Raw genomic sequence first — 25,339 nt, 5'->3', positions numbered from 1 at the left:
GCCACAGGATTGAGTTTTGCAGGACAGAATCAACAGCCACACTTACATTCATTTGCTATGAAGAGTTGCTTCTTTTTAATGTCATTAAGTAACATCACTTGAGATACTACAGTTTATAACAGTGTAACATCCATAAGTTTCTGCATTTCCAGTTTTGGACAAATAATCTATAGCTTTTTTTGCATTACAGAAAGTGCAAAAAGAGGTTTATATACAAGACAAATTGTATCACTGGCTGAATTGGGTACTAAGGCTGTCTTCAAGTTGATTTTTATAGCTCTCCAGTTCAGCAACTGCTTAGACATTTAACAATATTATTTCAAGTTTATACTTAGTATGAACAGAAAGACTCACTTCAGCCATCACCACTGGCCAAGAAAGTAGCTATTACAGTCAGTTATAAACCAACTGATTTAAAGGTCTGTTAGTAAAGAGGTTTGCTAGAAAAGGCACTGCATTCAAAGGGATGGAGGACTACCTCACATTAATGGCACAGAGGTGGTTCATCTTTTCACAAGGAATCTAGGCATGGAGTGAAGCCATGATTGTCTTTGTTTTCTAACATACTGAAAACATGCCACACTATATTGTGCAACAACTCAAACTGAGCAACATCAGGGACATTCACTGAAATATAAGAAGCCTATCTGCTTGTTCCATTTGTCTGCCAAGCCACCTTAAGACAAAAAAAAGCAAACCAACCAACAACAACAAAAAAGTATCTGAGTAGATTTCCCTCCCCGAAAAAAAAAAAAAAAAAGCCATATTAGCACCAAGACAATGTTTAGTGTCCACGACTACCTGGATGCTCTGCAAGATGTGCTTCAGCTTACCTGACTCTACAGCACAGACCTCCAGTACTCCAGGACCCTGTGAGTTCTGTTATGGACCAAGTTTGCTCAGAGTTCCACAGCCCCATGGTTTAGTCACTTTATTACACATTTATAAGAGAGTGCTAGTTTTACCATTTGGTGAATAGGCAAGTATTGGATTTTTCCTACCATACAGTTTACCTCCTTGTGGCTCAGAGACCAAGTCATACGTACAGTCACCAAATAGAAGTGAGTAGTGTCCACCTAACTTTACAACTGGCTGCTGTTGTGGTAACATGCAACTGACCTAGTTGTTGAAGATGTGGAATTTTAGCTACTAATTCAATTCCCTCATGTGAAGGTAGCATTTCTTCCCCAGGTACATTCAGTTCCTATATTATAGGACAGTAAGTGCTACAGAAACAGGAATTGAGGTGACCATATTTACAAGACAGCATGACTTAGTGTTGCTAAGCTCTTCCATGGAAGACTGCCAAGACTAAGTAAAATTACCATCCACCAATTTGAACTGGGGTGTCCAGCATGAGTCCAACTTCCCACTTGCTTTGCCCTGAATCATCTTCACAGCATGTTCTTTGAGGGTTCATGTTTCAATCCACCTGGATGTGTTTTAGATTACAGACATTGTGGAACGGCAGCAAGAGTGGCAGACAGCAAAATGAAACAAGTAGAAAAGTCATGTTGAGAAGAGGTCCAGTTATTCCATTTGTCCTTTTCTGGTTATGCCTAGTATGATGAAAAGGATTTAACATTAGGATGTTTAGAAGTAATAGTTTTACTGCTTAAACAAGCTTAGAGCTTTTAAGAGAACAAAACTAAAGTGATATAGACTAACACTTAGCTTCTGTTAGAAGCTAGACAGAGTATTTCAGGGGGAAAAAAAACTTAAAAATATGAAATAGGAATAGAACTGCTAGTTCAGCAGTTCATGTTCTCTGGTCAATGGTAAAAAAAACCAACAACCACACAAAACTTTCAGATTTGCATTAGTCTCTAATGACAAAGGCTCTCTATACTTATGTTTTTACTCTCACTTGGAATATAAACCCTGAATATTTAGGAGATAGCTATATGGTGCGTTGTGTGCTAACACTATACTTAAAGAGATACCTGAAGGAATTCAGTCAGTCCCTTTGAGTTTTGCAGCACATTTATTCATTAACTTTCCTCAGTGAAAGAAAATCTAAACCTCTGGTGGCCTTGAAATCTAAGTCCAGAAAAGAACTTAAGATCCTTATTGCTAAGAAAGTGATATTGATTAGGTTTATCCAGAAAGAAGCTGTGTGCAAGTCTGAGTAGACGTATTCTAGAAAAGTGTTTTTAGGAACTGGGTGAGTGCTTGCAGTACTTCAAAGGGGCATTCAAGTTAAGCCAGTGTAGTTTTCTAGACAGCTCTTTGCCAAAAGTTTTCTGATTCAAATTCAAAGGACAAAGTAGGCTGTCTTATTAGTGGAAGACTTACCTGATCTATGCAAATGGGTTGCCAAAAGGATCACCAAATGGACCAGAAGGTGGTTTCTGAGATTCCTTCTAAGAGAAAGACCACAGTCTGTTAGTAAACCTGGTAAAATCTGAAAATCTACTTTACATGCTTGTATCAGCTGGTTCCTGTTCAAAACACTTTCTGGAAAGATGCTACTCCAGAGTGCTTGCTATGTAAGCACCAAATACACGCTCTGATACAAGAAAAGCAGTCTAAAGCCATGTTGGCAGTTATCTATTAGCCTGAGGCAAGGTATCTGTTAGGAAGGCCATGTGTACTTAATGAACACTCATTTGGAGTTGAGCCAGTATAGTCATGATGAGACCTGTTTTAGCCAAATGCTAAATATCTTGAGTCAGCATCTTGGAGTTGCTCCAGAGTTTCCATTCAGGGAAATCAAATGCTGTGTCCCAAACAGAGTGATGTTGTTAGGCCACTTCTTCCCCTGGAGGATACCAAATGTGGGAGGCTCCCATTTGTTGAATGAGAGCTCTACACAGTCTGCACTCAAGTCTACTCTGCAGAGGTAGACACACTCAAGGTATGCCTTTTGCAGTTATGTTATTTTACAGTCTGTTCTAGAAGAAGCTCACAATACAGGAGTGAAGGACTGCCCAGTAGGGCCTCCCAACTTGGGAAACTGGTTATGAATCCAAGCCAAATGGAATTATGCTTTGTTAGCCTTCTTGCAAGTAACGGCCTACCAGGCTATATATTAGCCTCAGACAGGCAAAGTGTTTTGTCCTCTGGCCTCTAAAACCAGAATGGACTGGCCCTCAAACACAGGCTTCCCTACCATAAGGGAAAACATGCTTTTTACTACTTACAGCAGAGGTGCTGAAAAGGTCTGTTTTAGGTTGACTTTCAAACAGGCCATCAGCTGGCAGAGCACTCTGTCGGGGAACAGCCTTTGGAGGTTCTAGGTAGAAGAGACATACTGCTGCATTACTAAACACTTTTAGACAAATACTCAGCTCTGCCTGTATAGCATCACCCCCATCTAGTCTAGTAGACACTGCTTTGAGTGGTCCAGTAATTTTATGTCCTGCTTTCACTTTAGTGCATTTATGCTAGGCAGGATTTCTGTGCAGACCTAGTTTACTTGCATGATCTAGTCAAGTAGTTTAGGCACTAGGTGTCAGTGTTCAGCCACTGCTACAGGTTATGTTTTTAAAAGTTTTTAGGGGGACAATCCTTGAATCCACCCTTTCAGTAACCAATAAGTCATTTTAGTCCTAACTGATAAAGGCTAGTGGTCAGCTATCCCACTCCCTGAGCAGCTATACAAGCAGAAGAGAGATTTTACCAGTCATTTTGGCAGACAACTTGCTAGCTTCCAAGTCATCATGATCTGTACTATCTTGAGGAATGCCTACTTTACTACTAAAATAACTGCTGAAAGCTCCAGAAGCACCTGAAAGACTTTGCTGCTCTCCTCTCCTTGCTGGTACTGCAGGTGGCTTTGTCAGCTGGAAATCTTTGAACATTTCCTTGACATCCTTCATCTCTCTGTCACCAAGTGGATCCAGAGCAATAAAGGCATCACTCTCTTTCTTGGATAGCTCCTTCTGAGGTGCAGTTCTAGGTGGTGGCTGAGGTGGGCTAGTAGTTGTTGACATGGAAGGCAGTACAGATGGTGTCTGAGCAGGTAGTGTTGAAGGTGGGAATACACTACTCTGGAATGGATTTACAGCACTGGATGGCTGTGCCCATGAAGTAGATGGAACTTGTGCTGGCTGTGCCCACAGACCAGGGGACTGAGAGGGTGCTGGACCAAAAGATGCTGGCTGGTTCCAGCTTGACACTGCTTGAGTACCAAAGGCAAGGGGTTGAGTAAATCCTGTAGGCTGAGCTGGCATCATAGATCCAGGAAAGACTGGTGCAGCCTGAGTGAAGGCAGAGGTCTGTGCACTCCATGGCGATGAAGTTACTGGCAAGCCACCTGGGAGGGAGATTGTTACACAGCACTCAGCAACCTGAGAACTCTAAGCAGAAGTGCATTGATTCTACTGTGGGTACCAGCAAGATGTTTTGCATGTGCTCTTTGTAAAAATCTGTTGCTTTACACTTAAAATGAAGGCATTTGGCAGGGGGGAAGGGGGAAGTCTACCTTTTACTCAGCTCTGTTTCAGTCCTGAATGGACCTGAGGTTGATAGACAAGCAATAAGAACATATTTAGTCCTAGCAGCAGCTACTGCACAATTACTGCCAGGTAAGTCTATAAGACTAGGGCTATAAGACCGTAGCACCTGTTACCCTGGCCTCACAAGTTGTGCCTGGCACATTTGAATCCTGTGCAACTGAAGCAGCAGGCTGTCCTTGAAGTTTAAGCCAGGAAAACCCAGTTCCAGCTAGGAGAGCAGAATTTAGGGTTCTACTCACAGAATTTACAGTCCAGGGTAAACAGAAGAGCCACATGGGTTGAGTACTATACATGAAGTAAAGGGAACTAGAACCACCATGTTGGTATTAACATATATTAGACTGGAGCAAGAGTTTCACTTTGTGAACTAACCTAGACCAGCCAGTGGAGGTGCTGTGGTAGGACTTGCTTTGAAGAGGTCCAGTGGGCTAGTTGGCACAGGTCCTGTCTGTGCCACTGAAGTCAAACCAAGGCTCTCTGTAGTTGGTGCAAACAAGTCTGAACTGAACAAGTTACTTGATGCAGTCTGGAAAGAAAAAAGCTGTTGTGAGAAAGCTTGGCCAGGCACTTGCTAGCTCCAGACTAGAGTCTTGATCTTGCTACACAAGCTTTTGTGACAGCTACTGCAGAGCAGCAAGCTTCAGTGTATTCTGTTAGGGCTCAAGTACAGAAGTCTCAAACCTTACCATTTAGTTTGAGCATATATTAATACACATGGTATTAAGTCAGTATAATGTACCATTGACTTGTAGTTACTGTCAAAGAGTAAGACTTAAAGTAACCAAATCACTTGCTAGCCTAATAAGCATGACTCCCATATGAACATTCCTGCTCAATCTGCAATATTCCCTGCAGAGATAAAGCTGTAATATTTGAAGTTGCTTCAGTCTGTATGGTACATAGCAGTTGTGTCACGGCTAGTAACCAAGTTTTGCACTGTTTAAGTACAGGAGAAATGCAACTGACCTGGAGCCACTTCTGACATCTAGTCAGACAAGTCAAGATGGCCTTCAGGAGGCAGATGCTGTCAAACTACACCGGTTTCAGTAAACTAGTACTAGCATTCTATTGTCGTGAAACCACAGGTGGACAGGCACACAACTATTGTAACAAGTTCTGGCATTATATCAAGTATCAATATACATTGCGGCATACTTACCAGACCTTTACAGAAGTATGGCAGCATTAAGGAAAAAAGTATATATTTAATTTAGTGATCATAGCTACTATAAAGCATTCTTGAAAGTTAGAAGATGCCATGGCTGAAGAGAGATTAGAGAAAGCATGGTGGGTGGGTGGAAGAGAAGTAGATGTATTGTGAAGCTGCTTAGCCAGTTATATAGCATGGAGAAAGGAAAGCTTCCTTCACCCAGCTTCTTTAAGAGCATGCATTTCACCATTAATTACTTGAACATTGTTCACCTTGACAGACCTCCTTCCTCTTCCTGGCTTGGTACTTTGTGGTGGTGGGCTAATTGTTATAGACTCATGTGACATGAGCTGGATATTGCTTTCAGAACCCAGCTTTACTCCATTCTGCAGAGATACTCCTTTGGAAGGCCCTTCCACAAACAGGTTTGATGGGGCTTTAAGAAAGCCATTCTGTTCTCTCTCTGGTACCCCATTTGGGGTTCTTGCTGCAGGCGGTTTACTCTCAAATGGCCACTGGCTTGTGAGTGCTTCTCGTCTGCCAGTTCTATTAGAAATCTGGTCAAACTGTTTACCAAAGTAGTCAATATCACCATTTGAAGCACCATTACCCACCGGTGTCAAGGTACTCAGACCTTCCTTCTTCTGATCAGCAGATTCTAGAGAATCAAATGAAGGCTGTGCAGATTGGTCTGGCTGTGCAAAAGGATCATCACTGAAAGGGTCTGGATTAGGTGTGGGAAAGAAGCTGAGATTGGCAGAAAAAGAAGTCTCAGGCAAGAAAGGTGGCTGTGGCTTTGGTTGTGGAAGAGGGGTTGTGATGCCATTCAAGAAGAGATCCTCTTTTGTAAAAGTCTGTTTGGTCTCAATTTCAGAGTTTAGATCCACTAACAGAATCTCTTTAGTTTCCTATTTGTTCAGAAAGAAAAATGAAGCAAGTTATACATAAAACTAACTTTATAGTACAGAAGTTCAAAGAAAAATAGCTGTAAATGGAGAGACCCTGGTAGCCAATACTTCATACTGATCCAGTATTTGCTGTCAGAGTGAAGTTACACTAAAGCTTGGTTTTTACAAGCCATACAAGACAGGCACTGCAAGCCATCATCAAATCAAGGCTACTCAGTTTCAGCAACTCAGTGTTAAAAGCACCAGCTTTAAGAATCTTTAGTTTGATACTAGACCCTTGTTTTACAGTCTAGAGAGTCATTAAGCACCAATTATACTTAAGTTTTTGCTGGAGTCAAGCACCATTTGAGTTCTAGTCCTTTGTTTTAACAAGATGAAGTCACAATAAGGCAACATGATTTCAGAGGTTAGCACAGTCTTGCCTTCAGAGTAAGATTAGAAAGCTATTCACAAATGGAAGGAGTTAGTATTCTGTCTCTCCACCAAGCAGGCAGTAGAAGGACACCAAGACTGAGTCACTTGCTGGAGTGACACCTATTGTAACATTGCCAATCGCATCATTGCTGATTGTGATAGAGCTTCTAGTGCCAGAGTAAACTGGTAGGATTTTTGGTGTCACACTGAGCTGTGATAAAGCAGATTCATACTTTGTGGAACAAGGCCACATCTTGATCTAGGGTCACCATCTAGACTTGCCAGGAGTCTGCTTTGAGGGACTTATGTACAGATTTACTTGTCTTTAAAACAAGCTTCAGTTTTAACAGTCTTCAGCTGAGGTTTCTGTAATAAGCCTCACAGTAGAGGTATGTGCTGCTAGTACATGTTTATAAGACATCTGACTAACAGAGGATTGTCTCTCTGCCAACTAGTCCCAAGTAAACTCTGATGGATAAATCAAGAGTGATATTAGCTACTCTTGTTAGTAAGTAGGTACTATTATAGCTCTAGGACACTAATACACTGATTATAGCTAGGCAAATGTCTTGGTGGGACCAGAAATCAGGGCTAACAAAGTGAAACAGATCTTAGCATTAGGACTGTTTTTGCTTTGAGGAAGCTTTAAGACAGTTATGCTAGGCTCTACTTACTGTGGGACTGCTCACATCAGGAGGCGTGGACATATCCCCAAACAAGTCCATCTGGTCAACTCCCTTGAAACCAGAAATATCGAAAGAATTTGCATCTGCTCTTGCATGAGCAAGAATTAAGCATCAGGCAGGTCTACTGCAGACACATAAATACTGAGTTTCCCACCTAATGTGGAGATGGTGAATTAAGAACTCCTTAATGGTATCAACATAAAGCTCTACAGTTTCACCTACCAGTTTCAGTTTGTCAGCTTGATCAGCAGGTAGTGCTTCATTACCATTCTGGAATAGATGAACAACAGTGTCAGTGATGAGAGGAATATCAAAACTTGCTCTTCTAAGCATGGAAGTCCCTTGCTTAAGGCAAGTGATATAGAAAGGAAATATGGGAGATCCCTACTCAATATTAATTCTATAGATCCCTTTCACTCCTATTTCCAATGGAACTGGGCATCTAATGCCTCTATACTGATAGCAGTATAGAGAAGTCAAAACTAGCTGTATCACAGCAGTATACATTTTCAAGTGAAGCTGAGCTGAAGTTTGGCTTACCTCAGTCTTATTGACTTCTTCACTCTGGAGAGGAAAAGAGGATTTTAGCAGCTGTATGTCAGGTAGAATATTCAGAGCCTTCTGCTTTGGATAGCTTACCAGATGCATGAGGTCTTCAAACTGCTGTTATTAGAGCTACTAATCACTGGCCTCAAAGAATCCCAGTTCTAGATATAGAGACTTTAATGTCAAGTCTCACAAGAGCCCACAAGCCAAGTCAGAGCTGCAACAGGCTTTACTTTTATAGAAGCTAGATTAGTTTACACAGTTTTACTTGCCTTTTTCTTGTCTTCCTCCTCCTTTTTCTTCATATTATATATTAGCTGGAAGAGGTCCTTAAGATCAACAACTAGAGGCTCAGCCTGGGGTAGAGGGAAAAGAGATTTTTAGGCCATGTACTATTCTGCAGCTTGCTTCAGTAGAAGTCCAATCAGCCAAACTTGCCCAAGTGGTGCAACAGTAAGGTTGAGAGATACTAAGAAAACCAAGAGTCTAAAGGGCCATCTAGTCTCTGCATAGAAGAGACCATGCAGTGTCCAGGGATAGTGGGGCACAACAGGCCCAGAGCAGTTATCAACTCCCTAGGAAAAGTTACTGTACCTTCTGTTAAGCCTAGTTTTTTTTTTTTTTTTTTTTTTAAAAAAAAAAAAAACGCTAAAAGCATGGAGTGTAAGGTTTCATATGCACCTGACAACCCCTAATCCTATTTCTTCAAAAGTGCAAAGGGTATCCAAGCTCTTTAGTAAGAGTCTCAAGGAAAATTCCAGTTTGTCATCCCCCTACTCTAACACTGAACCTGGAGAAAGCTTTTATAACTAGCCCTACATTTAAACAGGGTTTGAATGGCATGTCAGCGAGGCAGACATAAGTAAAACTGCCACAGCCTCAAACGCATGGAGCAGACTCCAGTCTGAAACAGTATCTGTATCAGAATGAAAATTTAGAGTGATCAAGAAGGGAATGGCATTTCCTGCCCAGGAAGGCCCTGTTCTGAGCCACCTATTAGCAGTTGGCTAGAATGGTTTGTGTTGTTGCTGAGATGGTGATAGCCTAAGCCATATTACTCAACCAATTTGGAAGTGTTGCTTGATGCATAAAGCAGCTGTATCAGTGTCAAGAGTAGGACAAGTTCTGTTCAGGCAATAGGGGCACCTTTGACTTGATCAAAAGGATCTGTTGAACAGGTCTCACTTTGTTTGCCTGTGAGCATCATGTTCTTACTCAAGGATTCTAGATATGCAACCCCTGGAAGAGCAGTTTTAAGAGTAACTTCCACAAACAGTACAGCTGCAACAGTCTAGAGCTACAGAAGTCCTGCTTAGTCCCCAGCTAGAAAAGTTTGGGTGTTAAAAATAGCAAGCAAAGAGCCATCTATAGCTTGGTTAAGCTTATAGGCTGGCAAGCAGCACCTCATGGTGAGAAGCTCAGGGGGAACAGATTCCCATCTTAAGCACAGATAAGGCTTTTGTATTTGAGCTGTGACTCCAGTGAAGTCACTACAATGCAAGACTGATCAGACAATAAAAAAAGCTCCCTAAAGAGGGAGCCTTGCTGGAGCACTATCAGCCCTACCTGTAGTGGGTCTGAAATCTCCAACATATCCTCTAGGATCACAGGCAAGGATATGTGGATGAGAAAGTTCCTGGTTTGGGGTCTTGGCTCTTCAAGTCTGTAGTCACTAATACACAATAGACATCTAACTAAAGGTCAGGCTATTTAGGAAGCTGAATAATACTCTCAGCTTGTTTATAATATTGCTTATGTACAGCTTCCCTTTATAAAGAAGCTTTAAAATCCTGCATACAAGATTTCTGTATTGGAGGAAGCCCATCACAAGAGGATCAGCATCCCTCTCAGAAGAAGTAACTCTAGTAGGACAAGACATGCCATCCATTGGTCCTAAAAGCACTATTGCAATGGAGTAAGCCTTGGTTTTCAGTATTGCCAGAGAGAAAGCATCACAAAACCTAGATTAGCGGAGTTACAACATCAGCTCTTTCTCCTGCTAATTTTGAGTGAATCTGTGGATGTTCGGCTTGGGAATTAGCCTTCTCATTGACAACATCAGGTCACAGGAAGCCATGACAATAGTTCCAGTTTATCTCACTAATGACTTCCATGGTGGATGGACAAGTTCAGCAAGATTAATCACAGTAAGCAAGGCCACTTAAGTGTCTTTATTCTGGACTACAAAGATGAAGGTGAACAAGATGAAAGCCACTGCTGTACAGTCAATGCCTATTGTCCTTCTCTAAAGGAAGGACTGATCTATCTGTGTTGATGTTCCCCTATATCTCGTAGGGCTATCAGTAAAATTCTAGACATTTATCAGATGTTAAGTATTCATGCTATAGCAAGTAAGAAGGGCCTTAGATCCATACCTGTTGTGCTGTTTTTATGGCAAAAAACTGGTGCTGGCCTTCCCCTCCACAAATATAGCCAAAGGCACGGTTGTCTGTTACATCCCGAGCAATAAAGGAGATTTTGTTCACTGGATGCTCATGCTCTATGACCTAGAATCAGGAAAAAAAAATTAAGCATCTGTTTGAACTGCAGAAGACTATATAGCTGCCCTTCTCTATAGCCCAGATGAAAAAGATTGTCAGACACCTTCAGTTTAAGGCTAAGTTTTCAGGTTTTGACAAACAACAATAGGATGTTGAAGTCTCCTGCCAGAAAGACAGCCACATTACAACCTATTCCACTTGCAGAGTCTTATAAAAGGCCCCCACCCACAATGCCATTATGCAGTCTAGTTCAGATTGGTCTAACTCCCAAGTTTCTCACTTTGTGAGCCACATTAAGACAATGGAGTCATTTCTTACCCCAGTTTTCTCATCTACTATCTTGATACCAGAGAGGGAGATGTTCACCCAGATCTTCTGTTTGTGCTGACCCTGGGAACGGGCTGCCACTGCCATTCCCTGAAGAGAACCAATATTGAAGTATTGATGAGAGTTCTGTTAGATTTTGTGCTTTCGCTTGCCTCCTTAGCTTTCTCATGAGCCCATACTGTATCTGTATTAGTGTTATTCTAGTTACCCCTATACAACTCTGCTGTTAGAATAGCATTGTTCTTGCAACATGCCTGACTAGGTTAGAAGCGACACCTCAGAACCAGATTTTAGTTTTCCTTTGTTAATGTTTAAGAGCTTTAAAGCTTCCTAGTTCACAAAACTGCTGCAGTAGCAGCATCCTTACCTGGTCAATACAGTTCCTGACCTGATTGAAGCTATGTGAGGATTCTGCTTTCCAAAAGTAGAATCATCTTTGTTGTTGCACTTTCCCATTTATTCTTTGGTTTATCTATATCTCCAATTGTCACCATTGCCACAGTATATCAGCTTCTGCTTTGCGTTCTTGTATGAAATCACAGTTTCCCACTCCCCATCCAAAACCCAAGTGTGATCAAGTCCACACTTGGACATCCAGTATGGAGGAAAACCAAGAGGCCCATCATTATGGAGCATTTCCAAGACATTAGAGAGGCATGATGAGCTGCATTTAAGGCCACTGTCCTTTGAGCAAGGGGTTACAGATTCGGAAACAGCTTCTCTCTAGGGTAGTGCTGTTATTTCTTGATGTTACCATTAAGCCATATTTGCAGTTGTGCCAAAGTGATCATTTGATCTGCTTTCTGAAGCCTGAACAGAACATGTTCCTCACATTACCAGCTCAAACCTTTACCTTCAGCTTCATCATTGAATCCTGACTCATTTTGTCTCCTCTTGCTTCTGGGACATCATCAATGCCAATTAGTTTAGCTTTGTATCTTACACCATCACCTTTGAATCTAGCCAAGAGAGATTCATCTGTCTTTTCTGACCCTGGAGATAGAGAAGAGTTTGAAAAAGTCTAAGTTGTGGCTTTGAGAGTTTTTTTTAAACAAAAGATAAAGAAATATATCAGCTATTAGCAGGTATTTAAAACTGTCTCTTGACCATAACTTACTCTAATCTTAGACCTTCCAGCAATGTATACACACCAAGGTAAGTTTTCACTCCTTTAAAGTCACAGTGCTCTTGCAGAATTCAGCCTCTGTTCAAAGAGTGAAGCCCAATGCTTAATATTTGGGGACTTCAGGACAAGCATGTGTCACATGATGGACAGAAGACTTAAATATTTATAGGGAACAAGCCAAGTAGGTATGATCACTAGGCAACAACACTAATCAAAAGTAGTACTTCTTATGTCTGCACTGAATGTTGAATAAGTCTTTCAGATGTCAGTCTCTAGTTGGTCACACCTAGTTGGTCTAGTATGGTCACAACTCTTCTTAGCCTGTATCAGTTTAGCTAATCCCTGTGCTAGAACTTTCCATTAACACTGTTAGCTCTACAACAAGTCCTGGCACCTCCATCCCAATAATCACTCAGGATTTCAGCTGTATTTGCAATTCCTGTTCCTTCTACTTTTCTGAACTACTTTGTTTTCCTCTCTGTATACCCACTGTATTCAGAGTGTGTATCTAGATATTCTGTACCGAGGTGCTTACATGACCTAACCTACGCAGGGTCTACCATATGATCTTCAATCAATCATTCTCATCAACTGAGTTCTCTAGCTTCTCTGAACATAAATCTGTATTTGTGTGCAGCATGTCACACCTCACTCCCTCTTGGGGAGAAAGGGCAAGAGTCTCTGAACACAGGTTCAGACTGATAGCTTCCCGGATAGTCCTGGGAGAGGAGTCACCTTGTCAGAAGCCTTTCATTTCCTCAGAGTCTCAATGGCTTGTTAAAGACTCATTCACTGAGCCTGATGACTAGAACAAGAATCTTGAGAACTAAAACCTAGAAAAAGCTTTCAGAGGTTAAAGCCTGCCTTCTGGTTAGATTTTACTAGCTTATTTATTCATTCCTTCAGTCACCTTGAAACTTCAGAGTCACTTTCTCTATATAATGAGACAGATCCTAGTTTTAGGCAAGTGCAAGAAGTTTAAGGAGACCTTTGCTAGAAGTATTCAAGCTCCTTACCTTTCTTTTTTTCCTTCTTTGAAGGTTGTGCTTTTGGTGGAGCCTGCTGCTCAGGCTGGCTGCTGATAGTAGTAGTTTCAGCTTCAGTAGACATGGTGAGATGGTGGTCAGCTATGCTTTCTGTGGTTTAAAATCCAAATAGCAATCAGTAGGCAGGCATAATATTTTACCTTGAAAAAAAAAGTTGTTAGACCTGTTAGGTTTTTTTTGCTGAATAGTGAAGCCCACTAAAGCCTGAAGATTTTAGCAGCAGATCCTATAGAAAGTGTGAATCAATGACTGTTCTTCTCATGCTACACAGACCATAAAGTTACAGCCACTAGGTGATGAACCCTCACTCAGTGATACCTAATCAGTAGATCAAACTGACCTACATCTATAGGCTGTACTTGCATCATCATGTTTGAATCTGTCAAGCTTTATTTTTTCCACCCTTTAAAGCTATTTATAGTACCTCAGGTATTCTGCTGTATTCTCCTTCAGCATTGCCAGCAGTGACTCAGTAGGATGGAAGAGAATGCAAGAAATATTTGCTAGGATCCGTTCTAAAACACTCATGAAGATGGTACCAGAATACTCAAAAGAAACCATTAAGCCTTATTCATGCTTCTGAGGTAATAACACTAAATAGGTAAAAGCAAAGAAATTCCTTAGGCTGCAAACCAAAAACTTGTTCCAGGAAAGAAAAACTCAACTTTCCTGAACAGTATCCAAATGATCTTAAAAGTTTTTCAACCCCATCCCCCCCAAAGAAAACCCCAAATACACACCACTAAACTTAAGAGGAACAATGAACTACTATGACTCCTCTTCACTGCATTTATTTAGAAATAGAGGAAGAAAAGGCAGAACTATGGCTGAACCAGTAGTTATTTACCCACTCACATCTGGAAGGTTACTTGCTTAGAAAAATGGATACAGAAGGACAGGACACAAATGGACCTAAAACATGCTCTCCAGGATGTCCAGCTTCGTTCTAGAAAGAAGCAGCAGCAACCTCAAGGCATCCCAAGCCCTGCCTGCCAGTGATCCTGTGTCCATGATGTAGTTGGGGGAAGTTACTTACTGTGACTATATAATAATCAGAGCTGAGTGCATCTTAGTTTTACTTCAAAGTCAAATACAACAACAAACAGATATCCTAGAAAGGGCCAAATATGCAAGCAAGCCATCTTTAAACTCTGTTCACTCATGCCTGCCTTGAATCTGTGGAAGCCAGACCATTTATTTATTTGCTTGGAGCCACACAGCACAAAACCCTGAGGTGGAAGACAGTGGGGAGGGATACACAGAAGTTTCAGCTTCTCCACAGCAAGACAGGGAGCATTTGCAAGGATTCAACTATTCTCATGTTAGTACTTTAATTTGAGAAGAAAACCTGAGAATTTTGCAGCCAGTTTGTTTACAGGACAAACTCCCTCCCATCCTTTATCTTAGGTCTGGCACAGCTCATCTCATCTGATGAGACCTGTCAGACCACAACAGTCATTTATCATACCTTTGAAGGGCTCAATACCTTTAAGAATCAGTCCAGCAGGTAAGCCCACTGCTCCAAAGGTATAAGAATACAGGGATAGACAAGAGTTGTCTTAATGCATGTTAAGATTTTAAGTGACTACTTCTTACATCTTAACTAAAGGGTCAAGACTAGCACATAATCCCCTCAGGCTTTGCTTTAAATTTTCACTAAAAATAAAAATAAAAAAAATACATACGTAGCTTGAGTGAGCAGTAATCTAGTTTGCTTTGGACTACTGGAGCCTCAGCCACAGCTAAATTTGGGTTTATACTTTAGACCTAAGTTACAGCTGTGCTAGAGCACAAGGTCTTTGCCACACTTAACTTCATTTTGGTTACTTGCATATCAATGGCTGCACATAAACAGCATGTAGACCACACAAACACTTTTTATTAAGATAAGCCAGATTTATATTTATAGTTCTTGCTCTTGTTTGGAGGCTTCCTTTTGCAGTACTCAATCCCTTAATGCTTCCTTACTCGGGCTGCAGGAATAAGGTAACAGGAGACCAGAACTGTTCCATTACACCCAAATTCTGAGCTTATTTGTAAAGAAAGCCAGACAGCACAGTATGGCAGGGTTAGAGATGCAAGTGCTTTAACTCAAAGACAGTTCTGCCTTCAATTATACTGGCATAGCCAAGAGCAAGATCTTTCCCACAGCAACTATGTCTGTAAACTGCTAAGTGATGTCTTTTGAATCTTCTCCATGTAGATAAGTCCACTGTTATCACCAGAGCGAGCTTAACTACTCACTCCACAATTGTATGGTCCTAATTGCTAGGCTAAATGCACTATTTCTGAAGTCTTAGGCTGCAGGTTTCCCCTTGATGTTACTATCCTGGGAGAAGAGTCTGTATCAGTAGATATGCACCACATTCTGCTCACCCAGTTACATTTCATTTTACTCTAGAAAGGTATTGTTAACAGACCACTGTTGGCTATCTTCCTCCTTTCCTATAGGCACAGTTTTGTGAAGAGTGAGCACTGGTCAGTCCTTAAGAAAGTGACTATTTCAGACCCTCAACTATGAGGTTATCTATTCTTTCAAGTCAGGCAACTGTTCATTCAACTATTAGTACTGACCTTTCACACATTTACCCTGGGAAAGTCAGTCTTAACACTTTGGGTAGACTCAGCTTTTGATGTTTAAGAATTCTGTAAAGTCCCTACAAGGAGGGCTATTGCCAGTGACAAGACATCCTTGAAATACCAGTTCCTTACCAAGAACTGAAGCATATTCCACACAGTTGAGCTGAGCAGTGTTTAAATTTTCCTAATTTGAGGCAAATGCACCAATGTGCTGCCTACCCCTAATGGTTAGATTTTAGTTCTGTGTAGTTGCACAAGGGATTGAGAGTCTTCCTCACGGCTGTAATCTGTCACAAGATTTAAAAGCTGGGCAATAATCTAACAGAAAGGCTTTTTCCTCATCTGTCACAGCAGACAAAGATAACTGCCTTAATATTGATGAAAACTTGTGTGAAAAGAGGTTAGAAACACTGAGAAGTCAGAGCCAAGAGAGATAAACTAAACATCTGCTCAGCAGTCTAATACTTTGTCCTTTTCACAGCCTGTGCTCCTTCTTTGTCCCTTGATACTGCAAGTACACGATTCAGCTTAAAGAGTTATTGCATGTAAATATTAACCTCAAATTGGAATCTGAGAGGCCAGGAGAGGACAAGAGTAGTTTTTACTGCCAAGTCCAATATATGCTGTTGGGAAGAAGTAGCAACCGGAAACACAGCAACAGCACAAGTGTTGAACACACTTCCCCCAGCCCATTTTTCTCTTCCCATTCCTTCAAAGAGTTAGTCATGTTCTTCTAACTAGAAGCTTGTATCAGGACCTGAAGAATGCATCCTGAGAAACATCTCTAACCATTAAGTTCTCAACAGAAGAGCTGTCTTCAGGAGGTTGATAAACAAGCTCTCCACTCAAGTGAGCATGTTTCAAGACTTCAATTTTGCACACAGGAGATAAGACTACACAGGCTGACAGCAATACATAAAATGCCTAGCAAGAGTCAAAGCTGTAAGCCAGACATATTTACCAATAAAGGACAACCCTGTCTAGCAGGATTCTATTTGTTAAAGTATAATAGTGCATTCATGTGACCCCCTGTATGACTGACCTACAGTCACAGCTATGCACAGAGATTTGTTAGATGTGAATGTATCACATTTTCTGCTTAGTTCCTGCTGTGCTGGTAGTGCCCTGAGACACACTATGCATGCATTAATGAATCAGAAATATTAATGTGCTATTCAGACATCTGCCTTTTGAACAAAGTCATCTGTGCTGGGAAACTGTGTTCTAGCATCTAACAGTGCAGAAGAGTACATGAATAGATCTCCTATAACATGACACAGGGTTACTATGATTTAGATAGGAAATTCTAGTTACCTGCTCTCTGATGCAAACAATACCATTAGTTTGCTTCCTCTACTAAAAACAACCAGATTAGTCTGTTAGGATCTAGCATAGCCAATAGCTAACATACATGAAAGCTATTAGGCTAACCTACAGGTAGGTTATACTCAATATGCATTGTTCACATTGACATGTAACAAATACCTGTTTGAATACAAGTGGTTGAAGAGAGTTCATAGACAACTTGGGTACTATTCCTCTACAGTTTACACCATGTCTGGAACGCAAGAATAGCATCACTTGCCAGAAGATTAACAAAATACAGGCTCCTGTGCTGCCAAGTCTAACTCAAGTGCCTACAGTTAGTCTTGTAAGAGCGCAAAGGACATTAGCCTAGCTTGTCTGACAAGGGAAACTGTCAATCATCCCCTCAAAGAGGAAGGTCTAGACTAGCAATGCCCCCCTCCTTTCAAAGAATTGCAGAAGAAACTGAAAGGAGGGAGGCCAAGATCAGTGGTTTTAGTCTAAATAAAAAAAAATTAAACTAAAAAAAAAAAACAAATTGTGCAGCTACCTAGTTTAGACTATAGGTACTTGATCCTTCTTTTAAGGACAAATCAAGTTTATTTGCTTGGCTAGGCACCAACACCAATAGGACAACTGTCTGGCCTAACCTAGAGTTTTTCTAGATTAAAAGGACTTTACTTAAGGATCTGCTCAAATATTCCTTTTCTTTCCCCTACATCCATTAAGTTTCTTACTTCTTTCATGCAGCTTGCTTTAAGGCCTGTTTAATGTTCTGCCATCTTACTTAGAGGAGAACAGATCAATACTTTGCAGAGGTATTAAGATAGCCCTATGTCAAGGGCTCCTTTACCAACAGTTCCCTTCTGGAATAAGCTACAGCTGTAGTTGTACTTACCACTGCAGAATTGGGCATGCTGTATGTGACCAAGGCTGTTGAACTATCAGTAATGAGAAACAGGAAAGGGCAATATTCATCTGCTTGGTGGGATAGAGGTGTGGTAATGGACATCTAGGGAACACCTTCCTCATGCTGCTCCCTTCCCTCCAGCTCCTACTGGAAGGTAGGTAAAAATCTTTCAATACGCCAATTAGTCATGTCAGCTACATATGTTGGCATGCACCACTGTTGGTGCAGGATCCTGCCTGTGAATCTCTACCCAGACATCTTAACCATTTCATTCTATCTGCCAATGGTATTTCAACAGCTGAACAGAACAGTCTTGTTCTCATGATATCAGTGCATTAGTCTCCTGTGCTGTTTGGTTTTAAGCAAGAACCTAAAAAAATTCAAATTTAAAGTTCCTGAAACCATTTTCTCCACACTTGAATCACTGGAATTAGTGAAGTGAACACTAAGTTAGCAGCTTGAACTGAGCAACCACTTCAGTTCAAGTGATGCAATCAGACTGGTACTTTTTGCCATAGTACCATGTTTGAGAACATCATTACTGATCAAATAGTCGGTCACTTCAACCCAGCTACCACAGTAGTGGGCTCTATTTTGGGTTTCTCTTCCAATTGCTATGGGACCAGTGTTCTAATATACCTAGAACAGCTGTAGAGGTATCAGTGGAACTCATGACCAGTTTAACAAGACATTTGGTTAACAACTTGCTATGGTATAACTTGGCAAGTATTGTACTCCTCTCACTTCTTAAAAAAAAAAGTGTTCTTCAGTTCTTTAAAAACTACTGCCATCTGGCCCACAGAAGACTTCATCTCAAGTTGAAGGGAACTAGCACTGTCAGTCCTTTTGATAGCCTTGCTGGGTCTCTGGACATCCTTGGACACTGAAGTTTAGACAAAAGTTTTTCTTCAGCTATCTCAGCTGATGACTTGTTCTGGGAACCCTGCAGCATCTTGCAACAAGTCTTTTTGTAATCTTTCCAACCCTCATGCTCAGCATTCAGTATCCCAACCTATTAGCTTATTCCACAGGTTAAAAAAATCCCTTTACCTTTAACATCAGCAATGCCATTAATTTAACTAGACTCTTCTTTTAGAAAGACTGAACTCTTTCTTACAGATCTATTTAGTTGGTAATCCTGGCTTATTCTTACATCATACACTTACAGAAGGTCACTAGCCTACTTCTGCAGTCCTTACAAGAAGGCTTCCACAAGAAGTTTCCTCATAACAATCCTCCAGAAAAATTGCATGCTTTAACATGTAAGCAGTACTCCTTTATGCCACTCACTTCAGTTTCCAGTGCTGAAGCCCTGGAAGTCAGAGCTACTGAGCCAGGGCTCAGTTGTCTATTCTAGCTACTGCTCAGGAAAGCATCACCTGACCACTCACAAGGTGGGGAATCTCAGGCAAGGTGTATGTCAAGACTTACTGGATATACCAAGCAACCTGGAAGCAAAGCAGTTTTTGGTCAACGCAGCAAGTGTTTATTCAGATGCAGAATGTCTGATAAAAAACACAAAACGCCACACAAACAGAAAAACACCCCCCTGCCCCCCCCCACACCCCCCACAGCACAAACACTTCACTTCCAGCTGCACTCCTAACTCTTTCCTGCCTAGGAGGACTGTTTCTGATCTTCTTACTAGTTAGCACAGCAAAGGACTCTTGCCAATATCTGTGCTTTTCATCCCCTTCTTCAGGGCAGGAACTTGACACATATTGAAGCTGTTATGATAGGTTATTTCAGCTGCATGCTGTTAACTGTCCAGCACTGGCAGAGTTATCTCTCTTTGCAGTTTGGGTGTGTGCAGGCTGTACTGGGAGAGATTGTACATGTTCTGCATAGTTTATGCTGAATTATAAGTGTTCTCTCTACCTGTTCACAAGTGTATCTGCATGAGAAACAGGATTTTCTTGTATTCTTCAGTTCACCCAGCTTAAGATCAGCCATCACCACAGGATCAACTACTGCAATCTGTTTATCCAGAAAGTGCTTACCCAACCTGATAATCCTATGAACAGCCAGAAACCTGTCCTTAAGCATTCATTTCAGTGATATTTGACAAAACCTCCACCCAGCCCCCAGCTACTGCTAACCTTTGGTTACGTGAGCTGTTGTATCAGTCATTGGTCACAAGAGCGAGGACTGACTCATGCAACAAGTGTGAGTTATGTTCCTGGTACATTACTGGAAGACTGATGAGTCTGTTTGCACCTTATAAAGGTAAGTTCTACAGCAGATTTTCAGTCCTCAGTTTGGTAGTATGAAGCATGCTGCTTGTTACAAGGATTACTCTTGCCTTCAAGATTTTGTCATTACAAGGGTCTTAGCTCTCACTTGTGTATGCAGCAAGCCAGGCAATGGATAACTAAACGAGGCAAATCTAAGCAGGATGCACAGAAAGACCTACACCAGAGGTTTAAAAAACAAACAAACAGCTAAAACATGCAGTTTTCAAAACTACACAGCAGCTTGTTCAGTAGCTGTCCTGCTGAACTGGTAGTCAGGTCTCTACTGCAAAATGACTGTTTTGCAGTAGGTTTACCTGTAGGTAACTGTACTTACACATGCCCTTCTCATTTGCACTACAGAAAGTTTACATTATTGCTCCTAAACCCAGACTCTGAAGTAATCCTGAAAAGGCTTTCCCTAACTTTCCAACTCTTCATCTGAATGAAGATCTTCATGTCAGATTATGAGATGTCTGATTGCCATCAGAAGGGTGCAAAGACAAGATCAGATGTCAGCCATCCATCCTGCTCTGGACTTCACCTTTTCACAGGCCAGGCTAGATGTTTGCAGATAGATCTGTCATTCAAAGTGCTAGAAAACTACTTCCTAGTCATATAGCAATGCTTGTGCCCTCCCTTAGAGCACAAATAGCCCTGTTTAGTGGGGGCACAGAAGTTACTCTGCAAGCTAGATCTGTAGTTTGCAACATTAATGCTACATCCTTAGCATTCCCTGCTCATCCTGTTGCTCCCCAAGGAGAAAGCCTCATCCCTATGTGTTTAAGCTACAGGACAGGTGTATTACAGACTTCTTGCAGGAGGAGACTTGCAGTCACGTGAAACATCAGCATTAAGAGTTCAGTATACTCTGCTAGAGGAGCAAGTTGCCAGTTGACATTGTCACAAAGCCTCCTGAACATCAGGGTAAAGGTCTGGTATCCTGTCTCTCTGACCTAGTTGCTCTCTTCAAGAGATAATCCTCATTGAAATATTTCACTTCTTTTCATCTCATTGCTTAAGGATACAACATGAACTGGCAGAGAGGCAGGAAGTTCAGCTCCAAGGCCAACAAACTGTCCTTAACTGCCCCATAGTGCTGGGAAAGCTGTGATTTAAGGCGACATACATCAGCTACAGTGCTTTATTAGAAGTTAAAAAAGTCTGCAGGGCACTGCAGCTGAGGAACTTAACCCTCAAGCATGCCATAGCACATGAAAGGCACATCCCTTCGTTAAAGCTGAAATTGGAATGGTCTATGCACCCACTGACCTGGGCTAACAAGCAGAGGAGAAGATGCTTTGTTCAGCACTCAGCTGGCCAGCTTGTATGAACAAGCTAATCCAGTTTAAACTGGTACATCTTGTTTGTTGACTAGGTCTGCCACTAGTGAGCTATACTTCATCCAGCTTCTTTATAACCCTTAGACCCTTGAACCTAGGTACAGCCTCAAAACCAGTTTCCTAAAGTCAGTTTGTTTTGCCACTTACTGGTACTCAGATACCACATTCTACCCAATCCTTTTAACAACTCCAAGCTGCATTTCTGTAGAGTCCATCATCCATAAGGTAGAGAGTGGTGGCTTACTGCCAGATTGTGTTGCACAGTGGAAGCTTAAGACCTCTTAGTATTCCTCCCTCCCCAAGGGGAGGGAGTCTTGATTCTCCTAATAATCCTTCTGCTATCTCCTCATTATTTCATTTGACAGAACCTAGAAAGCAAGCAGGATTGCTCTCTCAGTACTGTTCCCCAAACAAGTTGGCTTTCTCTGGATGCAGAATTTATTCCTTAGTTGTAAAAGCAAGTTTATGCTTTTGAAGTGCTCACACATTGCTAGCTATGCTGAATACCATCCACAAGCATTCCCAAGAACTGGGTTAACCTAGCAGGCCACACAGCTGTCCCAGTAGTATGAAGTTCACCAGATAAGAACAGCATCAATAGGAAAGAAAAAAAAAAACCTGCAGGCCTGGCAAGTGTGCAATGACTATAGCATATTATGCACTATTTACTATACATCTCAGGCTGCAGTTTTAATTCTAAAAATTCTGCTCAGACACCAGCCCATGATTCCCCTCACCCTGAGACTAAGTACATTTAATTGCTTTTCCACAAAGACCAAGCCTTTTTTTGCCACCCTCTGCATTTAATATCATATTCATCTATTTAGAATGCTTCTTACCATATTTGATCATGAAGTAAAAGCCTTGCATAAGAAGTACAATCATAGCATCCGCTGGTCCATTGGCTCCAATGATTGGGTTATCCAGGTACTTTAACAAGCAGTACTCTTCTCATTGAGAAAGTGAGAAGTGTACTGCAGATGTACAGAGATATTTAGAAACTTAGCAGAAGGCACATTTTAGAATGGATAACCATCTCTACCTTCACAGAAGGAAACTGATGCCAGGTTTTTGGCATCTGGCCCATCCTTCCAACTGATAGTGCTGTGCACAACTGCTGGTGCTCAGCCAATAGCTTCATTTGAAGTAAGAGCACAATAGATGAGAAGCATTATCATGAGTCACAAGACTAGCAGAGTAGCACTTGTCATTCTCCCAGTCTTACTATCTGGAATGAGACTACACAGAAAGACACTGTTAGATTCCCCTTATCAGAACTAACTCTTGTATTTAAGACTCAGAGCACCTGTCATTGGCTCCACTTGATCCTGAGCCTTCCTACTCTCCAAGTCATGAGGCTTGCTAGTTAAGCCTCTACTTTGAGGTGTCACCTGATGCTCATTTAGCACTTACATTGTCCTCATCACTTAGTTCTCCACCCCCAAATGCAAACACTAGCAAGTTTCTGTTAATAGAAATTACTGCTTTAGACTTGACAAAGTTCCCTGAATATCCTGAGAACTTTAGATGCCTGACTACGCATCAAGAGCCATTTGAGTCGAACATGACTGCAGTAATTCTTTAAATAGACATGGTGGAGGACTCCTCCAGACAACTACCTTCACAGCTAGGTGAGATTTGTTTTGGATTCTGCTTTGGCTGTCCAGTCAGCCACCTACTGCCTTGCCTTCCTCCTGAGAAGGTCCTATAATCACCTGATGGAAGCTGATCTGAAGACTTATCAGACACCAAGGCATGTTTTCAAGTTACTGGTTGCAGGATTTCACAGCCAGCTAGAATACATAACTTCATAATTACCTTATTTCACTTGAATCTGTAGCTCAGTTTTGCTTATCTACACAGGAGTTTCAATCCCTAAGCATACCTATGCTCATTCCTTGGCCTGTAGTATGCAAGTCTTTAGGCTTACATGCTCTCAGATCTGATCCCTTTTGGACAGCCTTGTTTTTCTCCCCTTGCGGAAGCTACAGGAGAATTTTGAGTTAAAATAGTCTTTTAAGGCAAACAAACTTCAAGAGAAGATGAAAAGGATTTCTACTCCCTTCCCCCCCCCCCAAAGTACACAAGCTAATCCTACCCTTCCTCCTTCCCCCCCCCCCCCCCAGTTAATCCTACCTTACCAGCAAGGTTATATGCTTCCCTAGTAAAATATGCCAAGATTACTTGAGCATTGAGGGGTAGAATTCTTACACCAAGCCTCTGGAGAAGCTCTGCTCTAGAGAAGTCCAGCTGCATTGGCAACACCTGCTCAGAGCAAAGGCACTGCCTTGGAACTACATCCAGCCTAAGTGTCATCATAAGATGAGCATTAGAGGCTTCAAATCTCACCAGCTGAGAAGCTATAGAGTTTCTCTGACAAGAGGGAGGACTTGCTGCCATTAACCCTGGAACTCTTTTAGCTATACCCATTTACTATGAACAAAAGTCATATCTTGAGATTCACCAGCAGGTAAAGATGTCTCAACCAAGGATGCTCCATCAAAGATAAAAGCATGCTTCACTGCATCCTAAGCCTTTCCTCTTCTCCCAGAGGAGAGAGTCTTTCATCTCAAGTGTTTATGTAAAATTTAGTGTTTATATACATAATTTTCTTGCCTTAACCCCTCCTCTTACACACACACACACGCATGTTTATTTTGCTTTGAGCTCAAGCTTCCTCAGGGAGCCAGCCCTGGTAGAGCCCGGAGCAGGATGCAGGCGGCTTCCACCCCATCTTAGCCCGGACACGTTGCCCGCTCAGGCGCGGAGCGCGCTACCGCTCCCTGCTCCCTCCATCCCCCTCCGCCCGCCGCGGCCGGGACGCGGCGGAGCCCTCGCCGCGGCGGAGCCCACGCCGCAGGGGCCGGGGCAGCCCCCCGCGGGCTCCGAGCGCTTCCAGCCTCCTGCCCCCGGCTCAGCACTGCCAGCGCCGCCAGCCTCACTGCTCGGAGGCACTGAGGCGCAGCCTGGTCGGGGCCTCGGGAGCAGGGCTCCGCGGAGAGCGGGCGGGCGGGCGGCGGCGGCTCGGCCGCGGCAGGACCCCGCCGCTGCGCGCCCGCACCGCGGCCCCCGCCGCCGCTGTCACGGCTCCGGGAAGAGCGCCTCCGCCCCGGCCTTCTTCCCCCTGCCCCGGTGACAGCCCGCCCCGGGGCCCCCGCAGGCTTTGCAAGAGCCGAGCCCCGCTTGCAGAGCTACTTACAGGCTAGATCCGCGCCGCTGCGTGCATGATCCGACGACTGCAGCCGGTAGCCTGGCTGGGAGCGAGGGCCCGGTTAAATATTCAGTTGTACTCTCGCCTTCAGATTCGTTAGCCACTCACAGCGAGAGATATGGTTTTAATCAGATGCTGGCAGCTGAGGACTACCCAGGAATGCGCTGTGATGTTTTTGCTGCTTGGTCTTGGCTACTCCCCCTCAACGTGTCGGTGCTCACGGCCTTAACCCCTTGCGAGCCGCGGCGCCGGCCCCTCCTGCGCCGGGGGCCGGGCTGGGGGAGCCCCGCGGGGGCCGCGCTGCGCCCGCACCGGGCGGCTGCGCCCGGGCGAGGCGGCGGCGGCGGCGGCGGCGGCGGCAAAGCGGGGCCGGGCGGCTCGGAGCGCTGCTCAAGCAGAGGGGCCCGAAACGCTCCCGCAGAGCAGCCGTCCCCCCCGTCTGTAGAAACGTGGCTGTGGTGATGGTGTTAAAAAATCCCAGCCCAGCCCAGCCCAGCCCAGGAGCTGATTTTTGCAAAAACACCAAAACCAAAATACCACCCCCTCTCCCCCAAATCTGTCGCTGGCTGAACCAAAATATTGGGTCAGTGCAATT

At 42.8% G+C, this 25,339-nt stretch overlaps 1 protein-coding gene across 7 annotated transcripts; it reads right to left on the bottom strand.

Annotated features, from left to right (window-relative positions):
* Window positions 1–47: 47 nt before the first annotated feature.
* Window positions 48–24,919, bottom strand: DAB2 (DAB adaptor protein 2). 7 transcript variants are annotated; one of them, XM_067316415.1, is made up of 14 exons: window positions 24,733–24,919; window positions 13,135–13,304; window positions 11,846–11,985; window positions 10,984–11,082; window positions 10,540–10,671; window positions 8,437–8,520; window positions 7,841–7,888; window positions 7,607–7,669; window positions 5,868–6,518; window positions 4,833–4,986; window positions 3,731–4,258; window positions 3,144–3,235; window positions 2,296–2,360; window positions 48–1,559 (listed from the first exon to the last, which is right to left on the bottom strand). In XM_067316415.1, exons 2-13 carry the CDS (start codon window positions 13,226–13,228, stop codon window positions 2,301–2,303), a joined length of 2,145 nt encoding a protein of 714 aa, XP_067172516.1. In that variant the 5' UTR covers window positions 13,229–13,304; window positions 24,733–24,919; the 3' UTR covers window positions 48–1,559; window positions 2,296–2,300. The 7 variants fall into 7 exon arrangements, with proteins under 7 accessions (XP_067172516.1, XP_013816531.1, XP_067172517.1 ...); XM_013961077.2 differs by having other exon boundaries at window positions 2,296–2,363; window positions 24,733–24,918; XM_067316416.1 differs by having other exon boundaries at window positions 5,883–6,518; window positions 24,733–24,918.
* Between the last annotated feature and the right edge of the window lie 420 nt (window positions 24,920–25,339).

Source organism: Apteryx mantelli, chromosome Z, assembly GCF_036417845.1.
Source record: "Apteryx mantelli isolate bAptMan1 chromosome Z, bAptMan1.hap1, whole genome shotgun sequence".
NCBI classification, from domain to species: Eukaryota; Metazoa; Chordata; class Aves; order Apterygiformes; family Apterygidae; genus Apteryx; species Apteryx mantelli.
This window is presented reverse-complemented; position numbering and strand designations above follow the sequence as displayed.